This window comes from Podarcis cretensis, assembly GCF_951804945.1.
Source record: "Podarcis cretensis genome assembly, chromosome: 5".
In the NCBI taxonomy this organism is placed as follows: Eukaryota; Metazoa; Chordata; class Lepidosauria; order Squamata; family Lacertidae; genus Podarcis; species Podarcis cretensis.
The window spans coordinates 57,341,966-57,367,058 of NC_137174.1; the positions used below are offsets into that span (position 1 = coordinate 57,341,966).

At 46.0% G+C, this 25,093-nt stretch overlaps 1 protein-coding gene across 3 annotated transcripts in view; it reads right to left on the minus strand.

Moving 5' to 3' along the window:
* TRIM8 (tripartite motif containing 8) overlaps positions 1–21,446 on the minus strand; it is a 69,491-nt gene extending 48,045 nt beyond the window's left edge. Inside the window, exons 1-2 of one of the 3 annotated variants that reach the window (XM_079977470.1) lie at positions 21,359–21,446; positions 17,824–18,509 (exon numbers count right to left, since the gene is read on the minus strand). In XM_079977470.1, the coding sequence (XP_079833596.1) occupies positions 17,824–18,393 (570 nt within the window). In that variant the 5' untranslated portion in view covers positions 18,394–18,509; positions 21,359–21,446. Of the gene's footprint in view, positions 1–17,823; positions 18,510–18,716; positions 20,774–21,358 lie in introns of those variants that run through there. The other 2 variants (XM_079977469.1, XM_079977471.1) reach the window with 2 other exon arrangements.
* Between the last annotated feature and the right edge of the window lie 3,647 nt (positions 21,447–25,093).

The window sequence follows — 25,093 nt, forward strand, 5'->3', positions numbered from 1 at the left end:
CACATGCCACAGGCTCTGAACCGCAAGTCTAAAGGACATCTAAGCTTAACAAAGTATAATACACACATCAGACTGAAAAGCACAAGCCCCACAAAGGATGCTCACCCAACCATTATAAAGGCAATGAGAAAAGTTCATGTTACTGGAGGAAGAGGCAAGGGAAAGGTAGCTTAGTTTAAAGCTGGTCCTTACATTCTGTTTCTAGAAGGAAAGCAGTGGACCATGGGAGCACGAGAACAGTCCTTGCCTTGAAGCAGCACATAATATATGGCTTCATTCAATAGTCCATATGACAAAACACTTGCCAGTACAGTCTCTAGTTCAAGAGCAATGGGTTTAGCGTTCACAGCGAACTTGCCAAGTAGCTGGATATTTTTACTTTAGGACATCATAATTCATTGTCTTTCCATCATTCTAGTGTATGTTGTATTAGGAGTCCTTAATTATTATGGTTTCCTGTTAATCAGGAATAGGGAGTCCAATACGGAGTCCAAGGAATTCTGATAGCTATGGTCTTCCAAATGCTATTGGACTTCAACTCCCATCATTCCTGAACATTGGCTATGGACGTTGAAGCTGATGGAAGCTGGGAGTGCAACCTGTAGAAGGCCCCCAGGTAGTCATCTCTGCTACAAATAGTCTTGTTAGAGTAGTTAAACATGCATGTTGGATTCAAGTCAGTCTGGATAGCTCAATTGGTTAGAGTATGGTGATGATAACACCAAGCTTACATATTCCTGCATTACAGGGGATTGATCCTCAGGGTCTCTTCCAACTCTACAATTGTATGATTTTATGTGCAGACTACTCAAAACATGCAATTAACATTTGTTCTCCCACTAGATGAGAGTAACAAGGCAATGAGATATCTTGACATGAGCCCTTCTGCTACCATAAGAGCATCAAGATGGGTTGAGTTATAGTACAAATAAGTGAAACCAGAGATCTTGGACTGGTACATAGGAAGCTACTTATACCAAACTAAGTCAGACCATAGGTCCATCTAGCTCAATATTGTCAACACTGGCAGGCAGAAGCTCCCGAGTGTTTCAGTCAAGGAACATTCCCAACTCTACCTGGACACACCAGCAATTGACCCTGGAACCTCTATGCACAAAACATTGTGCTCTACCACTGAGCTACAGCTCTTCCTCAAAGCATCTTGAACCTCTTCTGCCCTTGAGGAGGGGTCAAGACATCAGTCTGGATTACTCATCTTGAGGCAGAGAAATGTCTGGGAAAATCCGGACGTATGGCAACCCATGTCAGAAGTGTAGATTTTGGCAAATTGCATTTAAAATAGCTCAACAAAAATAAGTGCTCAAAGTAGCACTCCAAATAAATTAAACGCTCTACCAGCAGAGGACTTGCCAAGACATGGTAATTTGGACAGTACTATGTCAAATTAGCCTTTAAATAAATACCTCATAGACACAACAGAGCAGAATATCGGCTAGGTCAGGTGTGGGGAACCTTTGGTCCTCTAGGTGTTTCTGAACTACAACTCCCATCATCTCTAGCCATTGACCATGATTGAAATGCTGGGTTCTGAAACACGGGGAGGGGCAAATTTTCCCCACACCTCACCTAGGTAGGTTAAAACAATTATTCCAGAAGACCACCACAAGGAGACAGGCTGAGAAAGATACGTGCCACATGTAGATATGGAGAACATTCAGATTCAATGTGGAGATGTGGAGGTTGCTATCTTGTTCAAAAGGAACACATTCACCTTTCTATAGTTACAGTAGAATACCATGCATTTTTACAGTACGGTACTTTAAAGCGATAAAAGTACTTCTTATACCTTCTCAATAATATTCACAGCAACCCTGTGGAGTAGGTCACTACAATCATCTTCCTATTGCAGAAAAGGTAGCAGGCCAAGGCTGCTTGTTTAAAGTCATCTACTGAGTTCATGGTGAGATTTGAATCTGATATTTCCTGGTTCACCGCTCAATCTCTTAGCCACTGCAGTAGCTCTGTGGAACCAATCTCTGAACCTTATAACTCCTTGAGATAGATGTCTTTCCCTCTGGGTTACTGAAAAAAGCTCTCCTCCCCAAACAGCACGAACACTGCCACCATCTCACCATTTTGATTGCCATGGGAGCCTAGGAACCCCACACACTAACCAGTAGCCACTAGCATTCTGTCTACTGCTCAAGAGGAGTGTCTGATTCTTGCAAGCTTTGACAGGTTGCAGCATTCTTCTTAATGCCCCAGAGGTTGCTGGCTTATTTATTTTAGTTACATTCAAAAGAGAAAAGGGGGAAAAGGAAGGCTATGTTTCAGGAAATCATGGCTGAAGAGAAAAGGTTGCAGAGACTGGTCAGGCTAAATCCTAAATCTGGCAAGTCAATAAAGCCCTACTGGTTAATCAAATACTGGATTATTCTAAAACCATTTCTGCAAGCATGAAGGGAAAGAGGAGCAGTGGGAATTATATAGGATTTCAGCTACTGAGAGCACATTATTTATGAGAAGGCATAGCTGTGCTTAGTGCTACCTTTCAGTTAATTGTCCTAGGAAAAAGTCAAACCACCAGAGACCAAAAGCGTGTGGGAAGGATCTTCTCTGCCACTTAGAAAAGTCTCAACTACGGAAGCTGCATCCAGCTGAACATTTTGGAACCCGTACAATAAAGAGAAGCAAAATTTACAGAAGAGGGCCTGTGTTCATACCATACAGAACTCATACCAAGCTTTCACTTAGCCAGCACTTTAGAATGAAATAAAAAAAAAACCCCAGTGTTTAATGAAGAGCCTCACTATTTTACATTAGAGTACACAGGTGGCTTCTAAGGCCTAGAAAGCAGCTGTTTGACCTTCCTGAGATCAACAGGAAGCAAATTCCTGCTCATTTCAGGGTTGGGCACTTTGATCGTGGGGGACACCACTTAATCTTTAACAGCAAACACACCACGTTGGCATCATTTCCTGGGCCCCGTGTCCCCCTAGGAGTGCCCAGAGCCTTCTCTCCTTAAGCCTAGAAGCAGCACCAAGCGAGCACAGTGGCCAAAGAAACCAGCTAAACCACCCTGGGCCCCATTCATCTCTGAGGCCACAGCAAAAGCAGATGCCTGCCAAGCTGGATCCTCCTCCTCTCTCCTCCCTGCCCCCAAGTGCTGACTTTAAAAGCTGTTCATAAATACATGTTTTTAATCCAGACAGAGCTACAGATAGGCTCATCATTCAAAGCATTCTTTCCCCAGTCACAATGCCCACAGCAGGCTAAGCAGCACTGAAATTACTCAACAAACAGTGTCCAGACTAGCTCTTCTCATAGGCTGCTGAACCCTCAACGGCGTTCTCCCTTGCACGGTTTTTGGAAAGGACATTTCAAGGTTTTCCCTCCTTCTCACTTCTGTTTGTTTCCACTATGCAGAGAATTGCTATCACCTTCAAATTATTTTTAAAAAGGCTATCAACATCCAAACACATCTTTCCGCTAAGCAAAAACCAAATGTTCTGCAGCTATGAGGACTAGACGCGTGCCTTGAAACAGACCCAAATCAAGATTGTTTTGTTTGGCTGCATCACCTTCACAACCCCCAAAATCTGATCTACACATTACAAAGAATGATGTGACAGACTGGGGCAGAATTCTAGACTGTACCATGTTAGACTGTAAACGAAGGGGGATGGCAAAAAAGGGAAAATTTTAGTACTCTGCACAGTAAAACAACAGCAACACTGCACGTGGAAATCTAACGTATCAGAGAGATATGCTCGGGATAGTCTTCTTGACAGGCAAGTCATGGAGAAAACTTGATGGAAGGGGAAGCACTCAAAAATATTCTCCCTGCACTATACAATGGTACAGTCCAGAATACTGCAAAAAAAAAAAGTGGCTCCGAATCTTGTTGGTTTCCTGCATGGCTGAAGTATGCTACAAACAGAGAATACATTGGGACACTGCAAATTAAAGAGGGAGAATCAGCAAGTGAGTGGCAAGGCAGTTCACAAGGGAAAGGCCCTTGCTTCCCGCCCCCCCCCCCCATAACATATGGGTCAACTGCCTACTTATACTAGACATCAAGCTATCAGGACACACAAGATGGGGGAAGGGGAGGATGAAAGAGCCAGGAGCAGTGAAGCTCTAGGGAAGCAACCACCTTTTCTTCTTGCTCACAGCCAATCACAACTGTGTTTGCTATCAGGCAGCCCCTTAACTCCCTCTATCTCGTTTCAATGCATGAAAAAGCAGTGTGCTGGCCTTTGCGAGAGGTTCGGATCAAGAGCAATTGCAGTGAAGGGGGGAAGCGCAGAAACACAAGCGGAGATAAATCAGGAAAAATCATTTTTCCACATGGGGACTGTACACGAAAGCACAATTCGCAAGGCGAGAGAATGAATAAACAAGAATGAGCCTTCCAAACAATGCAGCCTATACTAAAAAGCGCGTCTTCTGTCCATTTAATTAGTGGGAGGTCAGCGAGAATGTCAAGCTTTGCCATCGAGTTCCTCTGTTCAGGAGGAGGAAATTAGACTTTTAAATTAAGGCGCTTTTGGCCTTTTCAATAGGATTCATACAGGGGAAAGAATGGTTCGCCATGCCTTTGCTCCTCCAACGGTTGCACTAAATGGTATAGATCAACCCAGGGTCAGACTGACACAGCACCAAAATTTATCACTGCCAAAGGTATTTTCTATAGGCTTCCAGAGCTGTGTGTAGATCTGTAGGTCTAGACAGCAAAAGGGAGCCAGTGTTATTCCAGGGGGAAGGCCAAATTGTCACCTTGTCAAATAGTGCCTAGCATATCTTTGAGCGCTACGCAAATGTTAAGTGATGGCAGTAGACGACCACTCTCTGCTTTGCACTCCATTCAAGCATGGCTTGATGAGAATGGGCACACAAAGTGAAAGCCACAAGCTACAATCCCCATCCTCCCCATCTACCCACAAGGTCACTTGAGGGTGCTCACTTTTACTCCCATATGCTCTCCCTCTCCCACAGATGGTATAATGATGAAGGGATAAGTTTTAAAAAAGAGTGCATATAGATGGATAGCTATAGACAGATAGATAAGACAGATAGATATGGATATACATATATACATACACACCCACACCCCTCATAGGCCTAACTTACATGGATAAACAATCTATATTGTATAGCACTGCCAAATTCAGAAGCCGCCTCCTCTGCCAACTCCTGCCACATGCAACCACCCTTGACCTGTCCATGCATCTTATTTGTTTCATGAAACTCCCTGCATCCGTAGTTACAAACCTTCCCTTCCTAGCATGCACTGAAGCCTGGTTATTTTGCTTAGTGACTCAATACAAAAAAAAAAAACCCTGTGAGGGTGGGGTAAGCGAAGGCTAGTTATCTAAAATGAAACCATACAAAAAGGCCATGACAACCAAAAAGGTGGGAAGAAACAGTGCAACCCCGGGGAAATGCAAAATCTATTTTTAGACGAGGTCAGAATTCCCAGGGCACTTACATCCTTACAGCATACTAAGACCCTGGTTGCAATGTCACCAGTATCTGCAATAGTTAAAAAGAGACCATAATCTCTCAGATTCCTATGAAGCAGTCCTTCCTGCTATCTCATAAATTTAATTTCCTGCCTCCCTAAATTTCCATGAAAACAAAAACCCAGCTTAAAGAATTTAGAAGCTGTCCAGACCAATCAGTCAGGGAGGGAGGGGGCGGAGAAGAGAGGAGGGAGGAGGAGGAGGAGGGCTTGGTGGTTGATGGCAGATTTGCAGAGATCACCCAAGGCCTAATAAGTCATTGCAATTTTTTTAAAGCATTTGGTCAGCATTCCCAGTAGAGAGAAATCTCAGAAGACAACAGCACTCCTTTTGGCAGGGCAAGCAGGGGAACATCAAGGGTGCTGCAGGCCAAGAGACGTGAGAGCAGCAGCAGGGCTGGGCCTCTCTCAGGGAGGGAGAGGCAGGACTGGAATAGCTTCTGCTGCTGCGTTGGGGAAGAGGGAAGAGAAAGCCTGCAGCTTAACATTTAAAGTGACAGGCATAGCAGCAAAGGGAGCTGGGAAAGCAGATGGCAGCACGTTTACAGGCCAGCCGGAGGAAACTTATGCTCCTACCGCCCATGCAAGATTATAATCATGAGTGCAAGTATGTTAACTCACAAAAAAGGGAGGGGGGAAAGAAAAACAAAGACAGGGAAGGCTGGGGAAGAGGAAGATCACCCCATCAAGATTATGCCTATGCGGAGAACATGACACCGCCATCTATGCTTTAAAGGGTTTTTAAGTACCACCCTTCAAGTACAGTGGCTGGGCTTCAGGAGCCCCTTAGAGACAGTCTCTGGTTAAGGATTCTGTTTTCTCTCTCGCTGCTTGGCTGCCCTATAGTTTGGGTGGAGCTGGACTAACTCTGCATTTTTAAAACACCAAAAGTGAACAGGACTCTTTTTCAGCAAGATAATGCACTCCTGCCAGAACTACTCAAGCACAAAAGCCCACCTGAATTATCCTGCCACCAGAAGGGGTGGTAGGGCTTGCAGTGGTCAGTTGCTCCAAGTGATATAAGGTGAGAGAACAGGACATTTGGAGTGAATTTGCTAACACCTCCTCTGCCCAAATAGGCAAAACATGCCAGGCCTGCTCATGTTGAGGTTTCTGGCTGCCTCTCTCTCTCCCTTCCTTGCTACTCATTTGCAATGCTGAAGTATTCAGTTCAAGATCTCTCCCCAAAGATGGCTCCTTTTGACATGTTTTGCTCACAAAAATGCATTTCTGTCTGGTAGACCCATTGCCCCCATCTCCATGCTAATTTCACATCCCTTTCATTCTCAGAAGCATCTTTCCTGCATGTTACCCACAGCAGAACTGATGCAGCAAGACAATTTCCCTTCTATGAGGCGAAAACTGAGCTTTCATAAAAGCTTTGGTGTACAAAATGCTTGCAATGCCAGACACAAGTGATAAACCTGAAAGGGGGAATGGATTTCATGCACAGAATATTTTTTTACTTTTAAAAGACAACTTACAAATATTATGGCTTTAGAGGCAGAGTAGAAAACCTTTGCCTCCCCTATTCTCCCTGGTGTTGATGAACCTTCAACTCCCATCAGCCTCTACAAGATTCACCAATTACCAGGGATGATGGGAGTTGCAGTTTAGCAATATCTGGGAGGGCCAAATGTTCCACATAACTGTTTTAAAGTTATGTGTATCCCTGTGACTCAGGGGTGAGGAACCATTTTCTAGCCAAAGACTGCATTCCCTTGTGGTGAAACTTTGGGTGGGCTGCATGCAGGTGATAGGGAGAGCCAGAGACAAGAGTGGGCAAAGTAATGCATGTGAGAGCAGACTACACTCCAGCCATGCAAAAGGCAGGAACACACATTATCTATTTATCTTCCACTATCAAAGACACATTCAGAGTAAGCAAGGCAAAAGCACAGAGAGGGGCAATAAGCAGTGCTAGCAAGTGGTGTGGTCTAAAGAGTCCTTAAGGCAATATTCTGCCTCCCCTTGGCCTCCCCTCTTTTAAAGGACCAAGTTTAAGAGGAACTACATGTGGCTAAGTAGGGACGCAGGTGGCGCTGTGGGTTAAAGCCTCAGCGCCTAGGGCTTGCCGATCGAAAGGTTGGCGGTTCGAATCCCTGCGGCGGGGTGCGCTCCCGCTGCTCGGTCCCAGCGCCTGCCAACCTAGCAGTTCGAAAGCACCTCCGGGTGCAAGTAGATAAATAGGGACCGCTTACCAGCGGGAAGGTAAACGGCGTTTCCGTGTGCGGCTCTGGCTTGCCAGAGCAGCGATGTCACGCTGGCCACGTGACCCGGAAGTGTCTCCGGACAGCGCTGGCCCCTGGCCTCTTAAGTGAGATGGGAGCACAACCCTAAAGTCTGTCAAGACTGGCCCGTACGGGCAGGGGTACCTTTACCTTTACCTTTACATGTGGCTAAAGAATGGCATTTTAAATGGTGCCTATGCCATATCATTAAGTCTACTGCATTTGCTGTAAAAGTATAGGCACACATAAAGAGAACAGGGAATTTTTAAAGATGTGTTTATTTCATGCTGTAGTCTTTCAAATCACTTTTAAAAGCACTGAGAAAGGTCTTTAAAAAAACCAAAACACTTCAATGGCTGCAAATTCGCAAAATGAAAACTAAACCAGTTCAGTGCTGCAAATCATTGTAGGCAATCAAGGGCTGACTTTTAAAGAAACACATACCTTGAGCTGTGTACACACTCTACATTTAAAGCACCTTGCTTCCCCTCCCCTAAAAAGAAAGGAAGGAAGAATTCTGGAAATTGTAGTTTACCTGTAACAGAGCTACAATTCTAAGCACCCTGAACAAACTACAGCTCCCAGAATTCTTGGGGGCAGGGACTGTGCTTTAAATTCATGGTGTGCATGCAGTCTGAGCACAATTCTTCAGCAAGCAAAATACGCAGTAAAGATGTAGCTCTCTTAACACTACGAATGCAAGGCATCAAGAAGGAAATGGCTCAAAGATGAATAAATTTTTGAAAGACAACAGAAGCCAAGCCACAAGCAAACTGTGCAGACTTCAGTGTTGATCCCCCAAGCCAAGGCTCCTCCCACCCCTCATTCTTTACTTCCTGTTTTAACTGCAAACTAAAGCTTAATTTGTGTCCAAATTGGCAAACTATGATTTGTGATTACTTCAAACCGGGAGCTTCCAAAGCAGGCAACTGCCCAAAAGCAGTCAGTATCTCTTAGGACATGATACAAAGGTTCCATGCTTAGCCCAAAAGGTATAAAGACTAAAGGTCAGAAGCTCCTGCATTGGACCCTATAAGCTAATGGAAATGGCTGCAGACTTCCCACGTTGGGTGTATTCCACAACCGTAAAGTTCCAGTGCTGCTGATGAAACCTTTTGATTCTGATGCCTTGGAATTTTAAATATTTTCCATAGCCCTGATTAGGGCAGTTAGTAGCTTTTAGCAGCAAGAAACATTCATTCTTAATAGTTCTGACATGCTTGGTGGAGGTATTGTTCTAGCAAATTGGTTTCTTCATTAGTGTCTCCTGGAGGGCCATATTCACAATGAAGATTTATTTGTTTTGCAATGAGATAGACTACTGTACCAAGCCCTTACAAGAGTTCAGCTCCTCTGCAAGTTGAACTCTTAGTGGCAAAAAAGCTGAACTCTTGTGAGGTTTGGTTCAGCACAAAAATTATCTTAATTGTGAATCATGGCAGTTGATACACTGCTGAAGTTTTTTTGTTTTTGCTAATGATGCACCTTAGGATGGTGCCTGCAACAAATGCAATTTAATTAACAGATTTATCCATGGTGAACTTAAAAGCCACAATAAGCAATAAGTCAAAAGCAACGGAAACATGCAATAAAATAAAAAAAATAAGCAGAAGTGTTAGTCTCCTGCAGCATAAACAACAGAAAGTCTTGTGGCACGTTAAAGACTAGCAAATGTATTATGGCATAAGCTTTTGTGGACTGAATCCCACTTCATCAGTTGAAATCTTAGTTGGCAGGTATATGAAGGAGAAAACTGAACGGCAATGAGAAACAAAGTTATAGGCAGTAATAATTAGAGCTTAAATGTATGCCAAATAGGCAAATCTTCTACAAAAGCAGACTGGTGACATTGTTGAGATGAATGTATTAACACCTGTAGTGGGATGAGGGACGCAGGTGGCGCTGTGGGTTAAAGCCTCAGCGCCTAGGACTTGCTGATCGAAAGGTCGGCGGTTCGAATCCCTGCGGCGGGGTGCGCTCCCGCTGCTCGGTCCCAGTGCCTGCCAACCTAGCAGTTCGAAAGCACCTCCAGGTGCAAGTAGATAAATAGGGACCGCTTACCAGCGGGAAGGTAAACGGCGTTTCCGTGTGCGGCTCTGGCTCGCCAGAGCAGCAATGTCACGCTGGCCACGTGACCCAGAAGTGTCTCCGGACAGCACTGGCCCCTGGCCTCTTAAGTGAGATGGGCGCACAACCCCCGAGTCTGTCAAGACTGGCCCGTACGGGCAGGGGTACCTTTACCTTTACCTTTAGTGGGGTAGCGAACCATTCACAAGAAACAGTCACGGATAACGTGGATATCTTGGCATCATAAGTGAAATAACATTTTGTAGTCCGATAAAAATCCTTTGCCTCAATTTAACCCACCAGTGATGACACTGAACATTCAAATTAGCAGTGAAATGGAGATCCCCTCTGCTTGCATTTTCAGCAACAGGCCAAAATAGGTTATAGGCCTTTTCTACAAGAGTTAACTCCCAGCAACCAGAAATAGTCCAGAAGTCTGATCTTTCCAGAAGGCCTAAGAACAGAACTGGGCAGCAGTCAGATTCTTTTTCAGAGTCCTGTACCCCTGCTTAGAATATTTCTACTCTCCAGGATAAACTAGAATTGTGGAAACTGAAAAGCAAAGATGAAGTCCAAATTTATTTGATCACAACCTTTTTGAGAGGGTAAAATGGGAGAGGAAGTTGCAATCCCACTACAATATCCACATTATAGATGCAAGCTATTCCCTATGTATTTTGCTCAATGTCAACAGTATGCAAAATTATTGCACAACTTTTTTTAAAAAGGCTTCTGCTTGTCACAAATTTCTATTGTGTCTGTTTGGGGAAATTGCCCATACCAGTCTGTATGTAAGAGGCCTTCCCTCAGGCAAAGACAACACAGTTTCTCGTAAAGGGCAGGCAGGAATTTGATGTGTTGAAATTATACCTGTGTATCAAACAAACAAAACTCAGAGTTCTGTTTACAAGCAGACAGTGTGCAAGGGGGTGCATACTTAAAATATGCATGCTTGTTTTTCACCTTGTTTAGGGTTGACACAAGTACCACCTCCTGGTATTTCACTATCAGCTCTGCTACTTCCTAGGAGGACAACCCACTGCAGTTTTATCATGATCCTGGCACTAACTTACTGGTTGTCACCATTTCTCTTGATGCCCAGAAGCCACCAACAAAAAGGAAAATAACTGCAGGGAATTAGAAAAAAAACTGTTTCACATTGGGGATAGCTCAGTTGGCAGGGCATGAGACATTCAATCTCAGGAATGTGGGTTTGAGCCCCCGACTGGGTAAAAGGATTCTTGCATTGCAGAAGGTTGGACTAGATGACCCTCGTGGTCCCTTCCATCTACACACCACCGCTTGCTGTGGTAAAGTGTGAAAGGAAGGTGCAGGTTTCCAGACACGTGAAATACCATCTCCCAGTGTGCGTGGAGAACACATCTGCCCTGAGCATACCCAGGCCTAGCAACCTGTGAATTCTGCACAGACGTTGCCACTGTGCCAGCCTCTTCAAGCCCCTCCTGGTCCTTGGATACAGCAAGGAAGGGGGTGTGGGTGCTATTCCTCTCAGCAAGTCTCTTCCTATGCTTCTTATGTTTCCTGCACCTGCTCAAACTCTTCCCCTTGCTACAGCCCTGGCTCCTGCTTCACGGGTGGGCACAAAACCCCATAAATCACTGGCCCCTTCCCCTGGATGAGCCTCAGAAAGGAGCATCCCTATGTCTGCCACACAGTTCTGCCATTCCCTGACAGCATCTCCCTTACACACTTCATGCAGCACACACAAATGCTACACGAAATTTTCCAGGCACATCGGAAGCTGTGTAATACAGAGACAGACCCCTGGCCTGACTGGCTCAGCATCTTCTACACCAGGGGAGCTTTGGGCAAGGCCAGAAGCCAAGTGGGTGGAGCAACAGAGGCAGCGCGTCTCTACAGTTCACAACATTCCAGCTGCACAAAAGTCAAAAAGTTTCTACATGCCCCTCTCTCCATCCAAGCAAGTCACATCACAAGAGTTCTAGGACACATTCCAGCAAGTACTTGAAGGGGGCATGGAGCAGGGAGCAGCTCTTCAAGGTTTCAAACAGGGGACATTCTCAACACTCCCCAGAGAGGCCAAGGATTGAAACTAGGACCATCTGCACGCCCGGTGGATGCTATGGCTCTCCCTAAATGTTTGGAACAGGGCAGTCCACATTTATTTTTTGCAGAACTGTAAAGTACAGTGGACGCTCGGGCTGCGAACGTGATCCGTGCAGGTTACACGTTCACAACCTGCAGCGTTCGCAACCCACAGTGACGCGTCTGTGCATGCATGGGTTGCAATTCGGCGCTTCTGCACATGCGTGATCCCCGAAACCCGGAAGTAACCCGTTCCGGAACTTCCGGGTTTTGGTAGGTCTGTAACCCAAAAAAACACAACCTGAAGTGTCTGTAAACCGAGGTATGACTGTACTGCAAGCATCTTGACACAGCAACCCCCCAATCTGGTTGGTCCCCATGAATGCGCAGTGCTGGGCTAGCTTGCACCTTTGACCTGATCCAGCAGGCTCTCCTTAGGTTCTCATTCATTTAAAAAAAGACAAACAGGCTCACAAGGCTTGACTAAAGGCTCAGCAGTATATATATGCGCCCTTTTAACATACCTGGCAACAATCCAGGAGTTTGGATTTGCATTTCTCCTCCCACCACCAGCTAATTGTCTCCCATCTGCTGCTGTACATGCCACTTCTTTACCCAAAATTAAGCCATTAAAATAGTCCTCCAGTACTGGCAGAAACACTCCAAGAAGATGCACCCTAAACTTTACCACTCATGAATTCCATTGTTTAAAGGTCAAACATTCGTTATTAATCTTTGCCCTAGACCCTTGTCTAGATCTTAGCTGCCTTTTCCTAAAGCAGGACGGGAGAACCTGCCAACCGCCAAACATTGCTAGTGTCCTAACATCCATCATCCACAGCCACAATGGCTGCTGCTCAGAGATTATGGGAGCTGCTGGACTACAGCTTCCCATACCTCTCCTAATGCTAGTTCACAGTTTAGGGGGCCCTTGTACCAGTGTGCCTCATTTCACTTCTGAACATTAGGTCCATGGGGGGAGCCCCTGAAGTGGAAAATGGCCTGGAAAGGAAAGTGGAAGGGGCAGAATAAAGTTCATACTAAAACTGGGTTATAATATAAATAATATAATATAATTGTCAGAGCTGCCCCTAGGTCCCAGCTCACAGAGGACCAACGCCAGGCTGTCGTTATGTACAAAAGTCTTTATTGATGTTCAGTTTCCATTTCCAAGCCGCAGCGCGCAGCTCTGCGTCTTAACCCTAGACCGGCGAAGTACCGTCTGAGTCTCCTCCCCTATGACACCAGTTTAAGATCCTAGCCCTGCTCCACCTTTTACGCTGCTCTCTCCTCCTCTGGGTCCTCCTGCCCGCTGGGGCATTGCCCTTTCTGGACTCTTCCGACGCTGAGTCGCTTAGCTCCTCCCCCTCCCTCCGGCGGGCTTTAGGACCCGGTTCCCAATCCTCATTCTCTGCTGTCCCGCGCTCCTGTACATTTGAACTTGCCTCTCGCGCCAACCCAGTGACCTTCCTCCTGACCGTTACACTACTTCTGTCACTGCTTCCCTCTTCCGGGATACTGGCCGGATCTGACCTCCCCTCCGTTGTCTGACTCTCCGATGGAGGTGTGGTCAGCCCTGCCTTATCTTCTCTCCCTGGTGGGGAATGCACTGGCCCCGATCCTTGGGACTCTTCCCCCCCACTCTGCTCTGGTGGGGAAGCTGGTCCTGATTTCCAACTACTGCTCTGGGAGTCCCCGCTGCCCCCTTGCTCCTGGGGGGTTCCCCTTGGGAACCCCCTACCCCTGGCCACTGGCGCCCCCTTCTGTGAATCTTCCGATTCGCTGGAGAGGCTCATGGAATCCCTTGGTCCACTGTCCTCTTCTCCTACGCTCCCCTCGGATTCTTCCCCTTCGCTCTCCATCTCCTCTCTTCCCTGTGCCTCTGCTCCTGAACCCCTGACATTAATATAATACAATATAATACAATATAATACAATATAATACAATATAATACAATATAATAATGCCTCCTTCTCATAGGACAGGATGCTTTTTTCTATTTTTTTTCTTTTTTTAAAAAAAAAGCATAATAGAGATTGCTTAATATGCACAATGAAATCTGTGCAGCCTAAAATCACATGGCTGCCCAAAAAAATAAAAGAGGTTTCCAGGGAAATTGCCACATAGGAGCATATAGGAACGGGATTTTTATTTTTCAAAAAGGAGGTGTGTGTGTGTGTGTGTGTGTGTGTGTGTTTGAGTGACACACACACACACAGAGGGGGAGAGAGAGAGCACGCACTTTTTTGCAGAGCAGTAGAACAACAGTCAGGAGGAGGAACATCTCAGCATGCTAGTCAAGGGTGGCCATGAGAGATACAGTGGCAAGGCTGATGCTTCTTTAATGAAGTACTAACCTTCAAGCAAGGAAACTGGGAATGTAACAGCACTCAAGGCAGGAAGAGGTGCAGACTGCATCAGATACTGGCAGCTATATCACCAACAACACACATGGTGCTTTACGAAGAAACTGCCTAAGCAAGAGATGCCAGTCCCTGCCCCCACTTCATTTACAGCTGAAATTTCAACAGTAGAGGAAAACAAAGGAAGGGCAGGGGGAAAGGGACACTCTTGAAAAGGAATGTGCAAGAGTGAATACGTATACTTTGGCTCCATTCAGACGCATATTATGTGAAAAGACAACTGGGATGGGCATACCTCTAAGCTAGCAGTGCTCTTTCAGGGAGCAGCAGAGTGATGTAGCAGCTCAGCCCTTTCAGACCTTAAGCAAATATTCTATTCAGATATTATTGCATGGGAAGCCTCAACTTTAAAAACCTCATTACTTTCAGTGAGAAGTGGCAAACACAAGCTCAGGGGTGGTTAAAAGAGCTATAGGAGACAAGTGAGCCTTCGTGCATTACGGTCAGTAGCTTACCACCCAAAAGGTGGTAGGTTTGGCAGAGCCAAGAGAAGCACACAAGCTACACTGTACAATGGGCAAGCTCTTTGCCAGCAGAAGAGAGAACAGAACCTAGATCTGCCCATCCCAACACAACAAGGACACAGAGTTCAGCCGCTGTAGCTGGTCCAGGCCGTCTCCGCTTATTCAGGCAAATTCCCAGCGGAGATTCTAGAAGGACTTTTGCGCAACCCGAGCAGAATGCGGCCCAACTACTAAAAGCAGGGAGAGACTAAAAAGGAGACTGGCCGTAGCTTCCACATTAAAAAGCCTTCAGCAAAAGAAAGAAACCCCAAAGAGAAACTTCTAGCAGAAAGATGGGTGTGGACCCAGCTAAAAAATTCCTAAAAATTGACTCATTAAGAACAAGCTCTCTCTAAACTGAATTGCCACTGGGATTTGCCAGTCTCAGTTCACCAGTCACGTCATCACCAGGCCTCTCCCAGATCTGGGGGGAAAAGGCATCTTTTCTGCTTAACCCAGCAGTCCTCCCTCTTCTCCCTCATGGGTGCCTATTAATAGAAAGAAAGGAGGGGGAGGGAGAAACCAACCCTTTGAGCTTCCTAGCAGCCTAGCTAGATCTTCCTTCTTCCTGTGTGGGCGTGGTGGAGCCGCTGGCACCTCCAACGTGATCTTTTGGCTTCCCAAAAAGAAAATGGGGGGGGGGGGAGAAAACAGCCTTCCTGTTCAAGCTCACAGGCTCCTCTTTCTGCCCCGAAAATCCCCACAAGGACCTGGCTGTCCAATTGGAAAATAATGAGATAGCAAATTTTATTTACAACTCCTCTCTCTCTTTCTTTCTTTCTTTCTTTCTTTCTCTCTCCCTCCACTCCGCTTTTTAATGGCTAAATTGTGAGTCATTTTGGCACTGTTAGAATACACAGGAAGTTGTCCCTGTTTTACAGGCACCACTGTTCATTTGTTGTTAAATATTTATCCTACACAACGATGCCTGAAGAGAAGCTGAGGGCCTGTTTGCGCCGCTTTGAGGTTTCAAGGCAACAGGATCGGGTCAGAAAGAAGAGGCAGGGGCCTAAGCGAAGAGGAGCAAGGAGGGGAAAGGCCTAGGCAGCCAGGCTTGGGGAAGAAGCTGTCTCAGACACCTGCCTGCCTGTTTGACTTATGCCACATATTCAGGCTCACATCCTTGAAGTAAATCTGAAGTAATCTGCTGTAAAATCTCCCTCCCTACTTTCCAAGGTCTCCTTCACCAATGCAGATTAGAACCATAAGCATGTGTAAATGGAAGTGGTGTGTGTGTGTCCATTATGGGTGAAATCTATTCTTTTAACAGTCTTCAATCACCTTTTTCCACTATTAGCCAGGCCACACTGCTGCAACTACATTAAATGACCCTGAGGATGCACCCCTCAGTCAACCTTCATGGATCCTTATGGAGATATTCTGTCCCAATCCCCCAATTTCTGCATGTGCAACACCAACCAATAATGCCATTATCTCAGGTTTCAACTTAATATCCAAAAGCCACAGATATTTGAATTACAAATATCTCCACACACACACCCCACCCTCGCTGCCCCAAACTCTGTTCCACTGATGGGACATAATGCTACCCTGAGCCTGCTGGACATTTAGGCAGCCATGCCAATGACACTCCCTTTCTCCTGACCCTAAAGAATGGCTTGTCACTGGGATAGGCCTTCCCATCTGGATGGTTCAGAAAGGAGAAATGGCCTCCCACCTCTCCCCTCCAGAGCATGAAGCCAAGGCAATGATGAGAGAGGGACGGAGGTCATATGGAATTTTCCCCCTTCTCAGCAGCTTGGCCCAGAAAGGACAGGGAAGGGAGGGAGGAAGATGGAGAGTTGACATTGACAAGCCTTACAATAGGAGAGCTGCATTGTAATCAAGGCCTGGCTCCCAACCCCTGGGAGAAAAAGCTGCCCGAAACCAGATTTCAGAGCACTCAGCCGCCCAGTCCATTGGATTTCCCCTCTGCTCCATTCTTGTGGGAGAGAAGCAGAGGGGTTGGGCCTGTCGAAAAGGTTCCCAGGGCAAGCCAGAGAGCAAAGGGAGGCTTATTTAATCAAAAAAAAGGGGGGGGAGAGAAAGCAATGTGGGGGCAGGAGTTGCCAAGCAAAATTTGCAGCACTTGCTGACTACTGAGAAGAATTATCTACAGGGAGAACCCTTTTATACCTGCTAATAGGCCTGTGCTTATCTCTTAACTATATACAAATGACCTGCAGCTTTAGCAGATTTCCTCCTATTCTCCCAATTGTTTGCGGAGCAGTTAGAAGATTTGAAGGTCCTATTGTTTTCACAGGGTGACAAACAACCTCAGAGACCACCACCACACCCCCATCCCCCCACTATTGTTTGAATGGCCACATTCAAATTGAAAGCAACACACACACACACACACAGAGCCCGCTTTACCCGCTTCCCTTCCCCCATCACATCCTGTTCAGTGAGGGTCTATTTCCCTTGTTGCATTTCTAATGAGGCCTGAAAAGATCATGTCAGCTTTTGTTTACTTCCTCGTTTTCAGCACATCTAAGATGTCAGCACAAGCACTGGTAAAGGTGGAGCAGGACTGCACACAGCAACCCACAGAAAACCCTTATTGGCACCGATGGGAAAATATTTTCTGTAGGCCTTGCAAAAAAATAATAATAAATAAACAGAAATAGAAAGGTCACCTTTAGACAGAATGGCTCCTTATTGTAAAAGGCAACATGTAAGCAGAAGAGGCAGCCTTTCTCATTAAGGATAAAACTGTTCCTGGCAGAACTAGAGGTTAAAAAGAGCTGCTGGGCCAATATTGATCCAGTTGATATGCAATCGAGAAAACTGGAGAGGAGGGGGACACACAGTTTCATTGCACCACCAGTTATTATTTACCTTGTCTCAGCAGTGCCTTCTTGGGCCTCTGATCAGGCCTGGCAGATCTAATGGGTTTGGGTGTGGGGGGTTGGTCTTTTACAAACTGGATACCCTCTGCGGCAGAGAATTTACTTTTTGAGCTTCTCTTGCACGGCACCACACACTCTGCTAGTACCTTCCAGACCAAAACCAGCAACAACATGGAGGCAATTTTCCACACTTACCCTGATCTCATTGCGCCGGATCTCCACGTCACACACCGAATGCCCTTGGTGTGCCCCACTGTAGTAGCAACAAAACTGGCAAACCGCAACCTGCTCAGCCTCGCAGTGGTACAACCGGTAGGCATTGTGCTGGGGGCAACTCCAGGCCCTGACGTCATCCGCCTCCACCAGGAGGTGCCCACGTGCTGTGGAGGGCTGCTGCAGGTGTGTCTGAACATGAGACTGGCAGCAGGGAGCTTCGCACCTCAGGCAGATCTTCTGGGCAGGCAAAGGTGGCCCACGCCGGCAGAAGACACAGTGCAAGACGGAGGGAGTCTTTTCCAGGTTGAGAGAGTTGAACTTCTCCACAATGTTGGTCAGCTTTAAGTTCTTCTCAAGGTTGGGCTTTTGGTTGTAGGCCTGATTACATTCAGGACAACGCACAAGCCCTGTCTCTTTGGCCCATGCCTCTCCTATGCATCCTCTACAGAAGTTGTGCTTACAAGGAAGCTGGACAGGTTCCACAAAGACATGCAGGCAAATGGGGCATATAAGTTCTTCTTCAAAACAGTTCTTCCAGTTTTCAGCCATGTCTCACACCAACAGATTTTTATTTTCGGCAATCTCTCTTTAAAAAGTCAGTTTTTGGTCTACTAACGCAGATGGTGATGAGTTTCCACTTTTGCAACAGAAAGGCCACTAAGTTGCTAATGAACAAAAAAAAAAATTAAAATTAAGAATTATCTCCTAAGATTCCAGGTAAAACAAGACAGAGACACACACCGGAAAACCCAGCAGCACGATCCAATGGGTACAATTAAGTTAACCACAAAAGCTTGCAAGTTTTAAAATCAAACAATCTTTAACTCAAAGTTTTAACTTTTGATTCTAAAAAGCAAAAGCAAAGAACTTACCGAGAACTGAAAAAATTCCATACAAAATCCAGAATGGAGTCCAAATGCCATATAAACCTTCTAAGTTAAACACTGCCAAATTATTGTGTCTTTCTGCCCAAGATTTGATATTTTAAAAGAACTTGTCTCTCTCCTGACCAAACTCAAAAGAATCGCTTTTCAAATTATTTGTCCTCCCATCAAAGAGTTCAGAATGCAAGTCTTTAATTAAACCACAAAAAAGTTGGGAGATACAATCCAGACGGAAGACCAGCTAACTTCTAACGCAGCTGAATGGTGCAATATATATATATATATTCTTCATTGGCTTTGGAAGAGTGCAATCTCAGTAGGAAGACGGGTCAATCATTCGGATGAAATTCCAGCCCAGAGCCAAAGGGACCCTCCCATCCTTAGCTCCTTTCACAAATAGGAATGAAGAGAAGAGGGGGAGGACAACCCAGGAGGGTGGAAACCACTGAAGACAAATTCAACCCAGAGAATCAACCTGCTCACAATACCTCGTGGGGATTTCTGCCTTCTTAAAATCTGCCTCGGTTTTTATTTTAGCAAGAGAGAAATGGAAACAATCCTCCCCCACTTCCAAAAACCCTTGGTCTTTTGGAAAGTGATGGGTTGCTCTTGCTGGAAGGAAAACAAGTATGCCTTGATCAAACTGAATAGGAATTTCTCAACTGCTAATGAAGAGCCCAGCCCCCGCCTCTTCCCCTTTGCTTCTCTGTTTTCCTTCTGACATGAAAGCTATTTCTCCTTTTGGAACCAGCCTGCAAAAAAAAAAAAAAAAAAAAAAAAACCGGAGGGGGGAGGAGAGAGAGGAGAGGAGAGGAGAGACAGCAGCAGCTTAAAGGGAACTGCTGAAATGTACAATTCCAAGAGGACACAGTCAGTCCTCAGCCATTTTGAGATGATTTTTTTTAATTGGTAGATTTTTAAATTTTATTTTAGAAAGTAGAAACAAACCTGTTAAAAAAAAACACAGGAGGGGGGGTTGAAGGGGTGGATGGCACCACCCTGCAAAGTGTGCGCCTGATGGGGGGGGGAGAAGAGGGAGGGAAGGGGAGGGTTTTAAATTGAGTTTATACAGCCGCAGCTGCTGTGCCTTTTAGCTTTTATCATCAGATCAAAAAAAACCCTACATACTCCTCACAACCACCTCCAGCCATCTTGGGTCTCCCCCAATCTTTTAAATAAAATTCTATTTTAAAAACTGTGTGTGCGTGTTTGTGTGTGTGTGATTTATAAATATATATATATTGTATATATCTATATATACACACAAACACATACACACAGGCACGCACCTCTTTCTAATGCTCCCTCAGTCACAAACAACAAGAATTAAGTAGCAGACCAATGGATCAGACGATCTTTCACCTTTGCCACATGCAAGAGAAACAAACAACATAGAATAGAGCCACGATTTCAACCCGAGAGAAAAAGACCCCACGAAAATTAAAGGGGGGAGGGTGTCGGATGCAGAGGAGAGGTATCTTATTGCCACGCTATCACGCAGAACGAAAGCAGGGAATAATATAGACGTTCCGGATCACGTAAACTGGGCGATAGGGGTGGAAAATAGGTTTATATGTCTGATTATTCAGATTCAATACACCCCCAACCGGGGGGAAAACAAAACCCTATATAGATTTTTTTTATATTAAAAAAAAAACCTTTTCCTGATGCAAGGCGCAGGATGGGGGAGCTAAGCGAAGAGCTCTCTTTCCCCAGCATACACAGCCCATTTAAAAAAAAACCTATTAGCCCCCTCCCCTCAAGGTTTGCAAAATAATGCGAGAACGAGCCGGGGTGAGAGAGAAAGAAAGAGAGGGAGAAAGAGAGCGGATGGCACAATAAAAATTAATCGAGGTCTTTTGCGTAGATCGACGGGGTGGCAATCAAGGTGAAGGGGGGTTGCCTATAGGAATAGGTAGCGATGCCGCTGCCGCCGCCGCCGCCGCCTCTTCCTCTCCTCTTCTTCTCCCAGGGGCGGTGAAAGCGCATTAGGGTCGGTGTGAAAGGGGGGAGGGGGGTGGGGGTGGGGTGGGGGGGTATGAAGGAACTCAAGGGCGGAAGGATGACTAAAGATCAAGGGCGCATCGCAGGATTTCCCCTTCTCCCCCCCCCCCCGCCCTCCCCGGCTCGGCTTTAAAGGAGCAGCGGCTCAACCCGATCCCGGCTTCGCGTCGCCCAAGCAGCAGGGCCCCTTTAACCGATCAATAAGTCGATCGATCGATCGGTTCCGATAAATCACGAAACGCGAAGTCCTCCAGAGAAGCAAGGACAAAAAAAGGGGGGGGAGGGAGGAAAAGAAGGAAGGAGGGAGAGAATGGGGAGTCCAATCCGGAGGGAGCCGCTGCCTCCGTCCCGCGCCTCGCCTCGCTCCCCTCCGCCGGGTCTGCGCCCAGCCCAGCCCTGCCTAGCCCCAGCCGCCGAAGCCACCGCCAGCCCCTCGCTGCCCGGCTCGGTCGACTCTCAGCGGCTACCGCCGCGGCGCTGCTCAACCCCTTCTCCGGGGCCTCACGTGACCCGCCACAATTTGATACATTAAACACAGCGCGTCCGGCCTCCCTTAAAGGGGCGACGGCGGCGGAGGGGCCCCCGAAGCAGGCCGCTCGCTCGGGGCCACCCGCGGTCGTACTTACTCGTGAGCCGGGAGCCACTAGGAGCGCCTCCGCCCTGTCGGAGGGGAGCCAGCCATTGCTGAGCTTCCCCTGCTCCGCTTGCCAGATGTCGGGGGGGGGGTGAGTCACAGTGGGTCACACTACACACACGCCGGGAAGGGGGGGGGGTAGGAAACGTGGCCAGGTGTACCTATCTAGTAAGCACAGGACCTGCTTTCTCACAATGCGTACTGCATGCATATGTATATAACATATTACCGGCGGCGTACCGCACTGGGTACACCTACCAGCTGCCTTGCCGTGGGCGACCGGGGCTCGGTGAAGTGAAAGAGAAGACCTTGTGCACCACGAGGGGACGGGGAAGCGGGCTGCTGCCGAATCAGGCCCTTGGTCCATCCATTCCAGCATTTGCACGGAGGAGGAGCACCTCCTCCGAGGTTTCAGGCAGCAAGGCCTTTCCTTGGCTTAGCGGGAGATGGCAGGGATCAAACCAGGGGTTTCTGCGCGCAGAGCACGTACGCTACCACGGAACTGCAACTCTTCCCCAATATCCGAAACGGGACTGCTGACAGGTGCAGCAAGATGGGAGCAGGATGGATCTAAGCATATTATTATTATTATTATTATTATTATTATTATTATTATTATTATTATGTCTTTGCAAGCAACAAGAAAATCATCCTCTGCATGTAGCAATGAAAGTTGGAGGTCCCCTAAGTGCATCGATTGTTTATTAAATTCCGCAGACGTATCGTAGCCCCTGCTTAATTTGGCCTGTAGAATATATCATCTTTTATGAGAGGCTCCTATTATTTAGTGTCAGCCTAGTGCCAGGTGCTGTACAGGTCTTAATGATGTGATCCCAATGCCCAGATGATTTACGCTCTGTCTGAGCTAAAGAATACCTGACAGGAGCTGCGAAGAAGCTGGAGTAGCTGACATGTAGTGCCAAGAGATTAATATATACAGATTTGGCATAGATGGAGAATAAATGGACTGTAGGTGTTTTCCAGGTGGGTAGGAAATTAACATTTTGAAAGGAAAGCTTCCCCCCAAAAATTCAATGAAGCATCTTGGAAGCTTCAGTCTGGGAGCACAACTTATTTAGAGAAGTTAAGTTGGGATGATTGTCACCCATGCTGCGCACACACACATTCCACTGTACTAAAGTCTCTAGTTAGAGGTTTTGTAGATATTTGTAAGTCTTCCAAAACCTTTCTGAACAGATGTCACAATGGGATACCCCCCCCCAAAAAAATAAAAAAATAAAATGTGCATCCTGGGGAACAATGTTTCTCACACCACCTTAAACTTCCTTCTCGACTTCAGTAAGAAATTACTTTATCATATAAGGAGGAAGATACAGGACATAATTTCATCTAACAAATATCAGAAGGTATTTCCCCCCCATATATTAATACATATATATTCATATACATTTAGAATTGTTAACTGCGTAGTGTCAAAGGCAATATGAAACAAAACCAAGGAAGCAGCAAAGACTACAGAATAAATCTAATTGGGTCCATTTAGACCAGCCCTAATCCCTTGCTGCTCCTTCACTAACTAGTTAACTTCCATGCGGGTTGCATGCTGTGAGGTTCCCTGCTGGAGACTCCAGCTCTAGTTTGCAATGCTTTCAGCGCGCATTTAGAATGAGTTGGATAGGAACATTCTAGGATTAGGAGGAGCATTTACCCTTCTAGTTAAAGGACTGAAGCTCTGTAAGGATCATTTTGTCTATTTCCCAGCAGTGGCAAACAACTGACACACACTCTCCACATTTCCAGTTCTCATAAGAAAAGGGAAGCATGCGTTTTCCCCTCAGCCAAATTCATGCGCTCCCAGTGTGGGCACAGCACATGCATTTGGCATGGGGATGCTCATGCAAGTTTCTTTGTGTGAGAGACTCACAGTTCTGTCATCACTTCTAGGTAGTATGCAAAAAGATCCTGATAATTTAATGCATTGGTAGCAGCTGCAGTCACATTAAAGGTAAAGGTAAAGGTACCCCTGCCCATACGGGCCAGTCTTGACAGACTCTGGGGTTGTGCGCCCATCTCACTTAAGAGGCCAGGGGCCAGCGCTGTCCGGAGACACTTCCGGGTCACGTGGCCAGCGTGACATCGCTGCTCTGGCCAGAGCCAGAGCCAGAGCCGCACACGGAAACGCCGTTTACCTTCCCGCTGGTAAGCGGTCCCTATTTATCTACTTGCACCCGGAGGTGCTTTCGAACTGCTAGGTTGGCAGGCGCTGGGACCGAGCAGCGGGAGCGCACCCCGCCGCAGGGATTCGAACCGCCGACCTTTCGATTGGCAAGCCCTAGGCGCTGAGGCTTTAACCCACAGCGCCACCTGCGTCCCTATTAATTAACAGTCACATTAATTGCTGTTAATTAAGTACTCCAGTTTTCCATAAGTATCTATGTAAAGAAAATCTCATAGGTGCCCCCTACGCTTTTAAAAAAGGGAGGATATACTTTGTTTTGTTTTGTTTTGAAGTAGCCTTTCCATTTACTTCTGCTTGGGAGAATAGTGTTATAAATATCAAAACAGCCTGCACTGTCCTTTTAAGACATATTTTCCTGGAGTACTTGGCACTGCTGCTAGATTGTCCAGATTTGAGATAGATTCCAGTAACTTTCCTCCACTGCGTCCTGATTTTTGCAGTCATGATGCAATGGTTTCCTTGTGGGAAGTGTAATACCTAGTAGATTCCAGTGCCACCATGGTTTTGACAAGCTTCAAATAACGTAATTGGTCATTGTTTTTTAAGTCATACTCGAATGGATACTATGAACCCTACCCTTACCATACATATATACACAACCCGCATTGATCCTGCAATCAGTTCTATCTGAAATGTAGATGGATGGGGGCCCAAAACAGGCCAAAGTGGGATGTATGTGGGTATGGCAACTAGACAACTTGACGATCTTAGCAGATTAAGAGCACTAAAAACAAACTCATAACCCACTTCCTTTAGGATTTGCAATTCCTATAAGGTCATTATAGATTTTTTAAAAAAGAAAAAGAAAAAAGTAGGCAACGGATAATGTTTTATAACAGAGTGGGTGAAATGCAGTTCTTGATGTTGCTGAACTACAGCTTCCATCATATCAGTCCTTTGGTCATTCCAGCTGGGGTTAACGAAAGTTGGAGTCTAACAACATCTGGAAAGCGACAGGTTACCCTCCTTTGTTTTATGCAATTCCAGTGCAACCCAAGGAACTTTAAGGCAGAAGAAAATGTGTCTACCAAACGAAGCTCAGCAGCCTTATAAAAATACAATCTTCAAGTTCTTTAGGGAAGCCATTATAGTTAAAATGGTTTAAAACAGGTCTCAGAAAAATTTATATTTGTAGTGTAGGGGGCACTCACAAGAGGGCTAGTCTTTCCCACCAACCATTCTAGCTAGGAAACAGGTTCAATAAAATGAGTTTTGAAATGCTTAGCTTTTAGGTCCTAAATCCAGCCCTCTTAAAGCCAAAGGCCACATTTCCAACATACTACAGGTGCGTCTTAAGGTTGTTTTAACATGCTTTTTCAAAAATGATCCCAAAAGGATTTTTTCTTAAAGAAACTATAAATGCCACCTATTGTTTTCTTCTGTTTTATGAAGATTGAGCAATCCCCCTCTCCTTTGGAAGTGAGCACAGTGGTATATCTGTTATCAGAATTTTCTTGCCAATCTTCTTATCAGCAGCAACTTTTCCCACGACGTGGGGGAGAGGGTTATGAGACCAAATCCTGGAAA